Source organism: Neolamprologus brichardi, chromosome 23 (assembly GCF_056152115.1).
Source record: "Neolamprologus brichardi isolate AB-2024 chromosome 23, ASM5615211v1, whole genome shotgun sequence".
Taxonomy (NCBI): domain Eukaryota; kingdom Metazoa; phylum Chordata; class Actinopteri; order Cichliformes; family Cichlidae; genus Neolamprologus; species Neolamprologus brichardi.
Genome location: NC_142125.1, coordinates 10,610,286 through 10,622,605, shown reverse-complemented (window position 1 = coordinate 10,622,605; position 12,320 = coordinate 10,610,286). Strand labels below are relative to the sequence as shown.

At 38.0% G+C, this 12,320-nt stretch overlaps 1 protein-coding gene across 2 annotated transcripts; it reads left to right on the top strand.

The window, feature by feature from the left end:
* Positions 1-1,181: 1,181 nt before the first annotated feature.
* Positions 1,182-11,873, top strand: LOC102783970 (sterile alpha motif domain-containing protein 9-like). Of its 2 annotated transcripts, none has more exons than XM_035907613.2 (4): positions 1,182-1,308; positions 4,801-5,527; positions 5,660-5,942; positions 7,642-11,873. In XM_035907613.2, exons 2-4 carry the CDS (start codon positions 4,811-4,813, stop codon positions 11,262-11,264), a joined length of 4,623 nt encoding a protein of 1,540 aa, XP_035763506.2. In that variant the 5' UTR covers positions 1,182-1,308; positions 4,801-4,810; the 3' UTR covers positions 11,265-11,873. The 2 variants fall into 2 exon arrangements, with proteins under 2 accessions (XP_035763506.2, XP_087692660.1); XM_087836534.1 differs by having other exon boundaries at positions 5,657-5,942.
* The last annotated feature ends 447 nt before the right edge of the window (positions 11,874-12,320 follow it).

The following is a 12,320-nucleotide window of genomic DNA, read 5'->3' as shown; positions in this document are numbered from 1 at the left end:
ATGCATCAAGATTAATTTTCAAACAGTCTTGTTTACTGAGGAGTAGTGGATGGCAAGTGGCAACCATGTCCCAACTTGAGTGCAACATCAGCAAGGAGGTGGGGGAGTCATGTTCTGGGCTGGAATCACAAGGAGAGAGCTGCTAGGCCCCTTTTGGGTCCTGGAAGGTGTAAAAATGGTAAATTATATAGAGTTTCTGACTGAACACTTTATTTATGGTACAAAAGGAAGTGTGCATTCTGTAGCAAAATTATCTTCATGCATGACAATGCACCATCTCATGCTGGAAAGAATACCTCTGTGCCATTGGCTGCTATGGGAGAAAAACTAATGCTGTGGCCCCCATCTTCCCCTGACCTTACCCTTATTAAGAACCTTTGGAGCATCCTCAAGAAAAACATCTATGACGGTGGGAGGCAGTTCACATCCAAACAGCAGTTGTGGGAGGCTATTCGGACATCTTACAAAGAAATTCAAGCATAAACTTTTTAAATATTCACAAATTCAATGGGTGCAAGAAATGTGAAGTTTATATCAAAGAAGGGGTCCTATATTAGCATGTAAAAGATGTTTTTGATTTAAATAGCTTTTGGTTTCAGTAAATATGACCACCCTAATGCTGCAAATTCAAGAAATAACAGCTTTCAATTCTTTACAACCAATAAAATGTTTATAAACTCTAATGTGCATAATAATTTGGAACAGTGCATTTTGAGTTTTTTTTTTCTTTTTTGCAAAAACGTAGATATCATTGGGAGGTTTGTATAATGCAATTTGAATTGTGCTCTAATGACTGATGACTTGAAAATTATACAGACAGCCATTTGTATCAACTATATTATTTACATAATAATTTGGAACGTAGTGTATTTTCAAGCTAAGATTTAAGACTTTTCAGCCATTAATATCCACGCATGCTCACAGATTTGACACATTTACAAATCTGAATACACACAGACGGATTTCAATATGTACACAGTTATTTCCACGCAGTCCAAAGTGCGCACACACATGCGCAAATAATTTTGCTACGATAATAGCCTCGCCCTACCTACTCAGAGCAGGTTTGCTAAAACAAAACCAAGTTAAACCGCCTGTGGGTGGGTGCGACTATGATTAGAAACTGGACCTCACATCACTTCCTGTGAAAGGAGGCTCTTTCACGCAGACGCTTCGAGCATTTGAAGGAAAACAGAATGTAGGCTACATAGTGCCTCAGTTATGTTGATCGTGCACCTACATTTCTGCACACAGTAGGCGCCATCATATTTCATATTCACTAAGTCGACTGCCAAAACGAAGCCTGAGGTGAGAATTTTGTTTATGAATTTTTTTTTTTCTCGAGAAAAAAGAAAAAAATTTACAGATCTGTTCCTGTAAATCGGCTAAATGTTTAAGTAGCGGCAAAGAGAATCATTCAAGAATGAGTTATTACTGTGCAAAGTTTTAATGTTTAGAAATTGTTAAAAGTATCGTTTTTAATGTGAGCGTGTGCTCTTTAACTTTAAACCGAGCTACCACTCGACGGATTGTCTTATTATTAGGGAGGGGCTGTACAAATGTTATGCTGACAGCAGCATTCCATCCACATTCGATATACAGCTGAACTTCCAAAGTTTCTTAGATTCTAAAGGAAAGTCTTTAAACACACTGAAACGGTAATTCAACACCGAAATATTGTTCACTTGGGGAGTTTTTCAATACCAAGTAGCCTAGGCTACATTTAGTCATTTGTATATGCAAACTTGGTGCAAACCAGTTCGAACTTGGCCAGTTCACTTTCAATTTCCGAGAACACAGCTCAGCTACAGTGTGTTTTTTCTTTACTCACTACCCTTTTAGAATGGCTGCTCGATAAATTCCCATGGGTTTTTCTTTGTTTGTTTGCTTGCTTGCTTGTTTGTTTTAATTTAAAAAAAATGTATTCTAAGGACTTTGGCAAAACAATTTGGGAAGATTTCAGTTTACTCTAGACTGACTTGTGCATTAATTTACATTGTCAACTTAGAACTGGTTAAGAACTGGAAACTACTATACTGAAATAAGTTTCTGATGTAGAAACTATATTTTAATTCTAAAGCTGCCAACTACAATTATAGGAATTTCATCTGTAGATCTAAAGAACACCTCCATATCTTTAGTCTTATTCATGACCTTTATTAGTTGTCTTCCAACATCCAGATATTTATGTGATGTGTTTCATAGTGTCTCATAGTGTCAAGCATAATACTGTTGAGCAACAGCAGTCACTACATGACTGAAAGACAGACTTCACCTGTTTTAATAACGACATGCATGCATGCAGCTCATTCTACTTGTTGAACACAAACAAAGCGTTCAGATTTGAAAATGATTTTATTGTTATCTTTTACAATTCTGAAAATTACAATACACAGTCTGTATTTAGGATACGTTTTAAGAAGTATTAAAAAAATACATAATTGAATCCCTTTAATCCCCCAGAAAGGCAAGCAGAGAGGATCCTTCAACATCCATATCTTCACCTTTCTGTATTCATTCCTGGCTGAAGAATAATTAAATAATATTACTTGTACTACTTGTATTGTTAAATAAATATACTGTATTGCAAAAAAATATTTGCTATTAGTAATAAGGAGTGGTGGAGGATTTTTTTAGAACCATTCCTTTAGTAAAAGAAGCAATAAAACACTTTGAAAACGCCCCACTACATATAAAACTGTATAACTGGAAAATTGTAAATAAATGAACAAAAAGTAAAATACTCTGCACAAAAATGTCATCCTTATTGTATAGATCAATATTACTGCTAGATGTTTAAGTTTGAACCCATTTTAAATACTAAATTCTGTTTAATGTCCAGCATCATATTCTGTATAACCTGCGTTTGTAAAATATATTGATAACAAAAACATGACAAGTGAGTTAAAAGATTTGCGCAGTTTGTGAAATGGTTAACTGCTAACAGGGAACAGGTTTATCCACAATGAGCTTGATTCATTGCTGGTCCAAAAATGCTGAAAATGCTCTTGCTTTTCTCCCTGGATTAAAAAAATCTTTAATGTTAGTTTTAATCAAATCTGAGATATTTTTTTTTTAAAAAACTAGTATAACACATTTCTACATTGGGGAACTAAGGTTCAAACTAAATATTCAATTAAAAATATACTGACAGCTCCAGTAAGACATTAAAGTAAAAAAAAAAAAAAAAATCCAATTATGAAGTTTAACTTTAATCTCAGCCAAGTACACTCAAGTGTGCTTGTTGAAAATACTCCCTTAAGTTGGACTTCCAATCTAAAAAGTCCAAGAAGCCCCTACAACTCCAACATTACAATCCAAGATAAAACTCACTAAATGAGCCATATGCTGAGCACTGACCAGACTATTGTTGGGTTCTTTGTATGAGAGAGAAGACAAATATGCTCAAAGTTTAAGTCTTGAAAATTTATTATCACACAATTGGAATTTCAACCTAGTTTTTAAGCTGTCTTTAAAGGGACTGGAGAGACAAGAATGCCACACCCAAGCAGTAAACACTTTTTTATGAGACCCCGGGGGAGGGGATGCTTCCCTCTAACAAACACGCCATATTTATAGCCTTGTTTTCCTGCAGGTATTAGAACCCCCCCCCCCCTCACAAATTCTCTCTGTCTGTTACTGTCACTGTGTATAATTCTACTATCAATACATATCTTTGTAGTATAAAAGATAAAACATAAATGTGTGGTAAAAATTAGGAGATAGATAAGGTAAGCCGACCCTGACCCACTGAAAAGGCACAGTTTTTATACTGGTACACAACAGGACAGAAGGGTACAACACTCAGTGGAGGGTATGGTTTTCATGTGGTAGTTAAACCTTGCTTTTCCAGCTTTACTGTTGGAACTTTATCAACTTGAGTGGTGGCACTCCCAGCTCCAACCTTGGACTTCTGAGGCAAATAGAAAGCATTACTGCAGCATGTGGGCTGAGAGAGTTTTTGTTCTCCTTGTTGCCATGGAACTGTTACTTTTATTGGGAATTGGACCTCACTGCAGCAGTTACACAATGCACGTGTTCTTTAATCCAGAGATCAGCTGATTGGCCTGGTGCTGGCCACAAGAATGTCTCAACTTTTCTGGAATTTGGGTTGTACACTATGAAATTAGTCTCTGTGCAAAAGTTTGCAATTAATCAAGCCCCCAAATTAAACTACAAGAAGACCACAGTGCATTGCAACAGGCACAGGAAGTAATACGATGCTGCAGTAATGCTGTCTGTGGCTCATACTGTCCTTTCTGCTGGGTCTACCACTCACTAAGGATGTGGTGGTCCGATTCCCGTTCGGTGGCTGCTCTGCGGGGCGTGTATATATGTCCCATACTTATGTGTTGTACCGAGTGAATCGACTGAAAGGGAAGGAATAGTTATGTCTATAACTTCTGTTCCCTGAAGGAGAGGAACGAGGTACAACACAAGGTGGCCCCACTGAGCAGTTTGGCTCGGTGAAGAGTGGCTATCGAACTGAGGGATGACTGTGATGACAGCGGCTATATGTGCAGGCGAGGCCGTGTGCGTGTCATCACACGTCATCTGCCTTAAAGGCGTGAAGAATAGCCAGTGCACACGTTAATATTTGCCATTTAATTATTATTAGTTATCTGATAGCCCTGTCAGCCATTTTTTATTATTATTATTATTAACGTAGCAGCTAACAGACTGTACTTGGATAAAAGATAAATATTTGCTGCAGGCTGGAACGGGCGGAATATTGAGCCATGAAGGAGTGAAATATGGACACATAGAGATGATGTGTTAAACTTTTTTTCTCAAATTTAGGTGATCCAAAATGAATCAGTCAACAACAAGAAAACCACCTCAGATTGAAAAATGGACCACAGAGGATGTTCACCAGTGGCTGATGGCAGACGTCAAAGTTCAACAGAGTTGTGCAGACAGATTTACTGAAGAGGAAGTGTCGGGGGCATGTTTAGTTTCCTTCAATAAAACAGACATTTTGGACTTCGGAATAAAACACGGTCCTGCTGTGAAAATCACAGCTTATCTGGAAAGTCTGAAAAAAGCATGTAAGCATCAATCAGAGTTCCCAGAATATGTAGAAAAATGGACCAAAGAGCAGGTGAGCCAGTGGTTAGTGCAGCATGTGAATGTATACAGCAAATATGCAGAACGACTCCAAGAGGAAGATGTGTCTGGAGATTGCCTTGTTTGCTTCAGGAAGCAGGATTTAGTGGATCTAGATGTAAAAGGTGGTCCTGCTGTAAGAATTATTTCAGCACTCAAACTACTGAACCAGAAACCGGAGCCAACTCTGCAACCTATTACAGACCAAAAAGAAGCTGCCAAACCCACTGAACCAGGAAATGCTCAGGCCAAAAAAATAAACCGTCCAGAATCATATGAAAACACTGAATCCAAAAGAGATGGGATAGTGGAAAAAGACTCCAAACAGATTCAGTTACCATTTGATAAAACTTCAGAGAAGGAAGAAATTCAACAACCAAAGCCACAGAACACGGGGGTCTGGAACAAAGGAACTGTTGTGGTAAAGTTTCTGTTATTATTTATACACCACACTACATCAAATATTATATACATATTAATATAGCTTTATACAAATGAAAAAATAAAAATCAATAAAGCTGTTGGAGTCTTAAATATTGCTTTCTTCCAGCAGACCACAGTGTCACCCGATGCATCCAGGATTACTGTGGAGATCAAGAACATCCTTGATGACCTTTCCAAAGTGGATCTTAAAACATTTATTTTTCATTTAAGATTACACACTGAATCCAAACGTAAACCTATTTCTCAGAGTAAACTGGAGGATAAGGACAGCATGGACATAGCTAAATTAATGACTGCCCACTATGGAAGCAAGGGAGTTCCACAGGTCGCAATACAAATTCTAAAAGAGATAAATCAGCTGCCACTTGCCCGTCAGCTGGAAGAAAGAATAAGTAAGTAAGAATCAACTAACTTTTCAATTCATGGTTATGTAGTGGTTGAAGCCTGTTCCTAGTAAGAATGTATTCAAATAATAAAATGTGCAACTTAGGTATAAGCTCTTAGGTAAAAACTATAAATTCATGAGAGCTTTGGGATGTGGTTTAGAGTATAACCAACTGCATTCCTGTAGGAGTACTATACCACAGCATAGGGATGTTTGATATAACAATATATGTCGGATGACGGTATGAAAATGTCTACCGTTTCATATTACGCTATCGTTTGTTTTATGGTGTCGCAAAATAAACTAGTTATTCAGCCTGTCTGGGAAAGTAGTCTCATCATTCTTGACCCCCTGTCTAGGTTTGTAATTTGTCAGTGCCTGTACTCCCTGTCACATTCGCTTGGTATTTCCTGTCTCACAGAGGTGTCCCTGGATTCTCTCTGCATGAGTGTATTTTGCAGCCTTTATTCCTTTATTAGAGTGCAGACCTGGCCCAGCAAGGAGCACTCTGATCCCCTGTCCTGAAAGCTGCATCTCAGGCTGTCAGCTGTGAGCACACCTATGTGGTCATCCAGGATTTCTGGTTGTCTGTTATGTCCAGCAACGTAGCAATCAGAATTATTGTCTGAAGGCCAAAATAAATTCAGAACAGATTTATTTTCCCAAGTTGACCCAATCTTTGGTGCTGTTATTGAGTCATCAGTGTTTTTGATTAAAAACTGATGGCTGCTTAATGTTGTCCTACTTTCTATTCACACTTCGCTCCTAGATACGTTTCCATTGCAGGTCTATTTTAAGTTCCAAATATGGGTGAAACACTTGCATTTACATGATGACAACTGAGCACTACAGAGCTGTGCATTAAAAGGAAGCTTTAAAAGCAAATAATTTGTCTTATTTTTAATAAAATTATTCGAATTACTCATTGAATTGTTGCAGCCCCAGTTTAAATTACCATAAAAAGTACTTGTCAGGACATACTTGTATTCTATATACTGGAAAATTCAAAGTTTTGAGTGACAGATATTGTTCATTTTTATTTCTCTTATGATTTTATGAAAATCACAATAATATATAAAATACATCAAGCTGAACTGTTAACCTTCAGAGTGATCCTGTTTATGCTTCCTGTTGGGTCTGCGCTGGTTCAGAGACTTATCACGTGTAGACAAAGCAAGACAAACAGCAATCCATTTAACTTGCAAGGGAAGTCTGGTCAGAACCAGGCTCTTGGAGCTGAACGCTCCTCACCTGTTTCTCAGCCAACTTCAAAGAAAATGCCTTCCCTGCAGCCCTGCTGTGTGTGTGTGTGTGTGTGTGTGTGTGTGTGAGTGTGAGTGTGAGAGAGAGAGAGAGAGAGAGAGAGAGAGAGAGACTTCCTGCTGATCACAAAGGGTCGTCTCCCCTCAACCTGTATATGGCTTAATTCCTTTAAAGGTTCACCATACACAAGCATAGGTGAGGCCAAAAAAGGCAGGAAGTAAACATCCTTACTAAAAAAGGACACCTAGAACCTTACATGCAATGTGCCTGAAGTTAAACACTTGTAGCTATTGCATCCCCCACCTAGAGACAGTGGAGGAACAGAAAAATATCTAAACATGCCATTTAGACAAGGTTTACAAATTTAAGTACCACAATGGCAACATTTAACAATTCACTCTAACACTTTCTTTTTACTTTGATTTATTTTTCTGTTCATACAGGTCAGCTGATGCAGATGACTCTATCAAAAGAATCTGTGAGGAAAGAAGCAAACCAGGGAGAAAAGCTGAAGACTTTGTTAAGTTGTGGTGGAAACTCACTTGATAACTATGACAAATTTGTTGTTGTTGTAAACAAGAGCCATCAAGAACAACTACATTATCTTCAGTTTCTGACGAAGTTGAAACTGTTCTGCGTGTTAGACCTTGACCCCAATTCTGCTGCCTCAGGTGGATTGTGTCACTCATACAGAGAGTTGAGGGTAGCCAATCTGCATACACCACCACAATTTCAAGGACAGACTGAGTCAGTGATAAAGAACCTCAACCTTTACAAACAGACCAGCTGGGTGTTCTGTAATGGCCGACATGACTTGAACAGTGAGTCAAACATGACGCTTGATTATAAGAACTGGCTCAGACAATATAGTAAGTATGTAGAAATGTTAATTTCATTCATCTGCAACACTGAAGTTCTCCTCCATGGAAGATATCTGATCATCTTCCTCCTACTTTCACCTGTGGACACTGAGAAAGACCCAGTCTTTGATATCTACAAGTCATTCATAAAGCACATTAAGGAGGAAAACATCATCAGTGTATGTGAGTCGCAGAGCACATATCTGAAATGGAGGGAGCTGATCAAGGAGAAGTGTGACTTTGACATTGAGCATCTGTCCATAAATGAACTAACCCTGAGTGAGATCAATGGCACCATAATGGCGATGGGACCATTCAGTCAGTCATCTGTACGGCTGCTTCCCTCTTCTGGTTCCAGTACTGTTGTCCTAACACAGAAGGATGAAGATTTACTGACAGCTCTAGATGTTTTGTGTACGAACCAATGTGAAAGTGTATATGATGAAAACAGTTCAGAGTTTCATGAATTTAGAATCAGTGTTGAAGAAGAATTCTACAGAGGTGGCAAAGTGAAATGGTGGAACTTCTACTTCTGTGACAAAGACAAAGAGAAGCCATTTATCAAGAGAGACAAGTATGAGAATTTGATGAAGCTGATCAGATCTCAGTGGAGAGCTTCAAACGACATGTGTGTTCTGCTCAACCTGTTTCACCATCCTGGCTGTGGCGGCACCACCTTAGCAATGCATGTGATGTGGGACCTCCGTCATGAATTCAGATGTGCCGTGCTGAAAGACAACTCCATGCCCAAAACAGAAGTTGCCATCCAAGTTATTAAACTAATGAAACTTGAAAGTGAGAAACCGTCTCCAGTTCTGCTCTTAGTTGATTCAAAAGAAACGGATAATCCTTATGATCTTGTGATCTCCATACGTAAAGCTGCAGTAGAAGAAAACTTCAGTGTAAGTGCAGATGATGCACCAAACTGGAAAGTCATTATCCTTAACTGTGTTCGTTCCCATAGTCCAAAGCAGCAATACAAACAGCACAATCAAACACAGAATCAGTTCATAACTGCTTCTTTGACCCCACAAGAGCAGAAAGATTTTGAAAAGAAACTCAAAGAGCTTGAAGAAACTCATGACAAACCTGAAAACTTTTACAGTTTCATGATCATGAAGAACAATTTTGACCAAAAATATATAGATGACCTTGCTCATAACACACTGGAGAATTTTGATTTCAGCAAAAAGGAGTCTGAGCTGTTTGCCTTTCTAGCTTTACTGAACACTTACGTGGAAGAATCAGAAATATCTCTCTCTCTCTGTGAGGATTTTTTAGGGATGAAAGTTTTTCGCTGGAGAGAGGACAGTGTTTTGGAAAGAATGAATCCATATTCAAACCTTCTCATCATAGACAGGATTGAAGAATCGGGTGGATACAAAGGACTCCGGATACTTCATCAGACCATTGCATCTGCCTGTCTGGCTGAGTTGGAGAGAAGCTGCTACAAGAAAGTCAGTGAAATTGCTATGCAGATGCTCCATTATGATCTGTTCTTCAGTACTTTCGTTGTTAAACACCGACTGATGCGCTCAATTGAACGAATGTTGATTGAAAGGCAACGTAAGAAAGATGGAGATGAGAGAGAACAATTTTCTCCTCTCATACACAAAATCCATAACCTGCAGGGGAGACAAACCGTCCAAGAAATCTTTGTGAAAGCCTCATCCAGATTTGTGACAAGATCATCTATTCCTCAGGCACTGGCGAGATATTTGTACATCAATGAGCGTGACTACCCAGAGGCTCTGAAGTGGGCAGAAAAAGCCAAAGACATTAAAGAAAATCCTTACACCTTTGACACAATCGGACAAATTCACAAAAGCAATTTAAAGTATAACATGGACAGAGAAAAGCAGGAGAAATCACAAAATCCAGAAGACTTGCACACAAACATTAAAATAGCCATCAATGGTATGAAAGCTTTCCAAAGAGCCCAAGAGCTGGCAGAGCTTGCCGACGAACCACAAGAAGAAACACCTGATGATGACTCACAGGACTACCCCAGAAAGTCATATAATGTTTATGGGTATGTGAGCATGCTAGAAATGGCTTTCTTGGTCTTTGACATACTGAGCAAGTTGCCTTTCTTTTGGGAACAAGACCCCATTAAGAAAATGTACCTCCAGAGCTTTCTTAGAGGAAAAATTAGGATGACAAGTGTTCACAAAGAGGACAATGAGATCAACAACAGATGTGTTGAGATCATCAACGAGCATGAGAGGTTTCTTGTCAAACTGAAGTCTGAAGTCAAAGAGATATTTGATTTTCTTGACTGTTACTTTGCCTACATAAAACAGAACTCTGAATTTGATGCATTGAATCATAGAACAGTCTCTGAACATTTTAAGAAGTATGTGCAGCTTTTCTGTACAACACCAGAAGAAATGAAGAAAGAAAAAGAAAACAAGTCCAACCTCAATTTGAAATTGGATATCGAGGAACGCAAAGTGTTTCTTGAAAAGAACCAAGCAGACACTTTCTCAAGAATACTTCAACATTTGGACAAACCTGCCAAAGAGATGGAGAAGATCACAGAATGCTACGCATTTCTGCACAAAGCTGTCAGCCAAAAACACAACATACAAATAAAAATTAATTACATCGTATCAAACATTGTTCTTTGTCATCTGAAACCAAAATCGAAACATGTCAAGAGTTACGGAGACCTTTCTGCTCTCCTTTTAGAAACTCTGCAGGATATAGGACTAGATCATCATCTCCCAGATGCTTATTATCTGGCTCTGCTGTTATTCTGGCCCAGTCCTACTGAGGAAAACACAGAAATCGGGAAATATGTGACAGCTATTCGAAAGTCCTCCCACAAACGCCTGTCCAAGTTATTGCACAAGAGAAGCACCATTGCTTACTTTTATTTAACAAAAGAGGAGGGACTAAAGAGGTTTGTCTCCAAACCCACACTAGATGAGAGCTTTCTGAAAAAGATTTCTCGTGATACTTTGGCACAACTTTGGAGGAACGGAGACATATTTAAGGAAAAAGCAATCATCAGCCGCCTACATAGGGTTAGTGGAACCATTGAGCAAGAAGACATGTATGCAAACTATGGTAAACAGAAGATTCCGGTGCGTCCAGCTCGCATAAGTGGAATCAGAAGTGGCTTCAGCACAGAAAAAGTGTCTTTCTACCTTGGATTTGCAATTAACGGACCAATTGCATATGATATTAAATATGAAAACTAGGAAGGAGACATTAAAAATGCAACAAGTGAGTCAAGAAACTGAAATGAAATGGGGTTAGCCACCAATGTGTTACTGTTAAAAATTATCTTGTAAAAGAACAACATGTAGGAAGAGACAGTAAGAAAAACTGTAAAGGTAAACTTGCACTGCTGCAGTCCATTTATGGACTATCCATATATAATTGTATATAAATTTAGTCTGTTTATTTAATTGAATGCTTTTCAGATAGTTTTGGTTCTGATATGAAAAGATTGAGTGGTCACTTGGAACAGCATGTTGTAATTATGTAAGAAATATAAAGTTTTTTGTTACTTTTCATTTGAAAAACATTGTTCCCATCAGTCATCTTATTAGAATTCCAATCAGTTTTTTGACACAATTATTTGACTGTAGAGTCAGAGAGATTTATATTATTGATAAATGTTTACTAAGCTCTGAATAATAAAATAGAAAAATGTGTAAATTTTGAAAATTATTTACAGGTAAACAACAAACAAGTCATCATAATTTAGGTCTTTCTGGAAACTTGAACATCTTGCTTGATGGATATATGCACTTGATTTTGGCCATCTGTCTTTACAGTAATAAATGTCAGGATGTTCCTGAAATAAACACATGAATGTTTATTTTAAACATTTCTGTTTTTAACTTTTGCATGCAGCAGAATTCCTTGATTCATAGTGTTTGTATAATTTTGTCCTCCTAAAATGCAGAAAATCTTTGCTTCTGACATGATCCATATTTACGTTTCTGATGTTGGTATATAAGGTTTGGTTCGCAAAACATATTCAGACTCTAGTTAAAAATGGCACCCCCTTCAACCAGAACATATTGTATTTCTCATTCTGCATCCAGTCAAAACATCATCAACAAATTAAAATGAAAAAATGGTCAAAAGTGGACAATATATTGCATCTAAATTTGGTGTCTATAAATTTCCCACCAGCCCACTGAATGAACAATGGGCTGTGAGGTCAGTTCCTTGATCATTAATATGAAAATTGCCATGATCATTGATCAACAACCACTGATCAATGGCCATGAGTACCATTCACA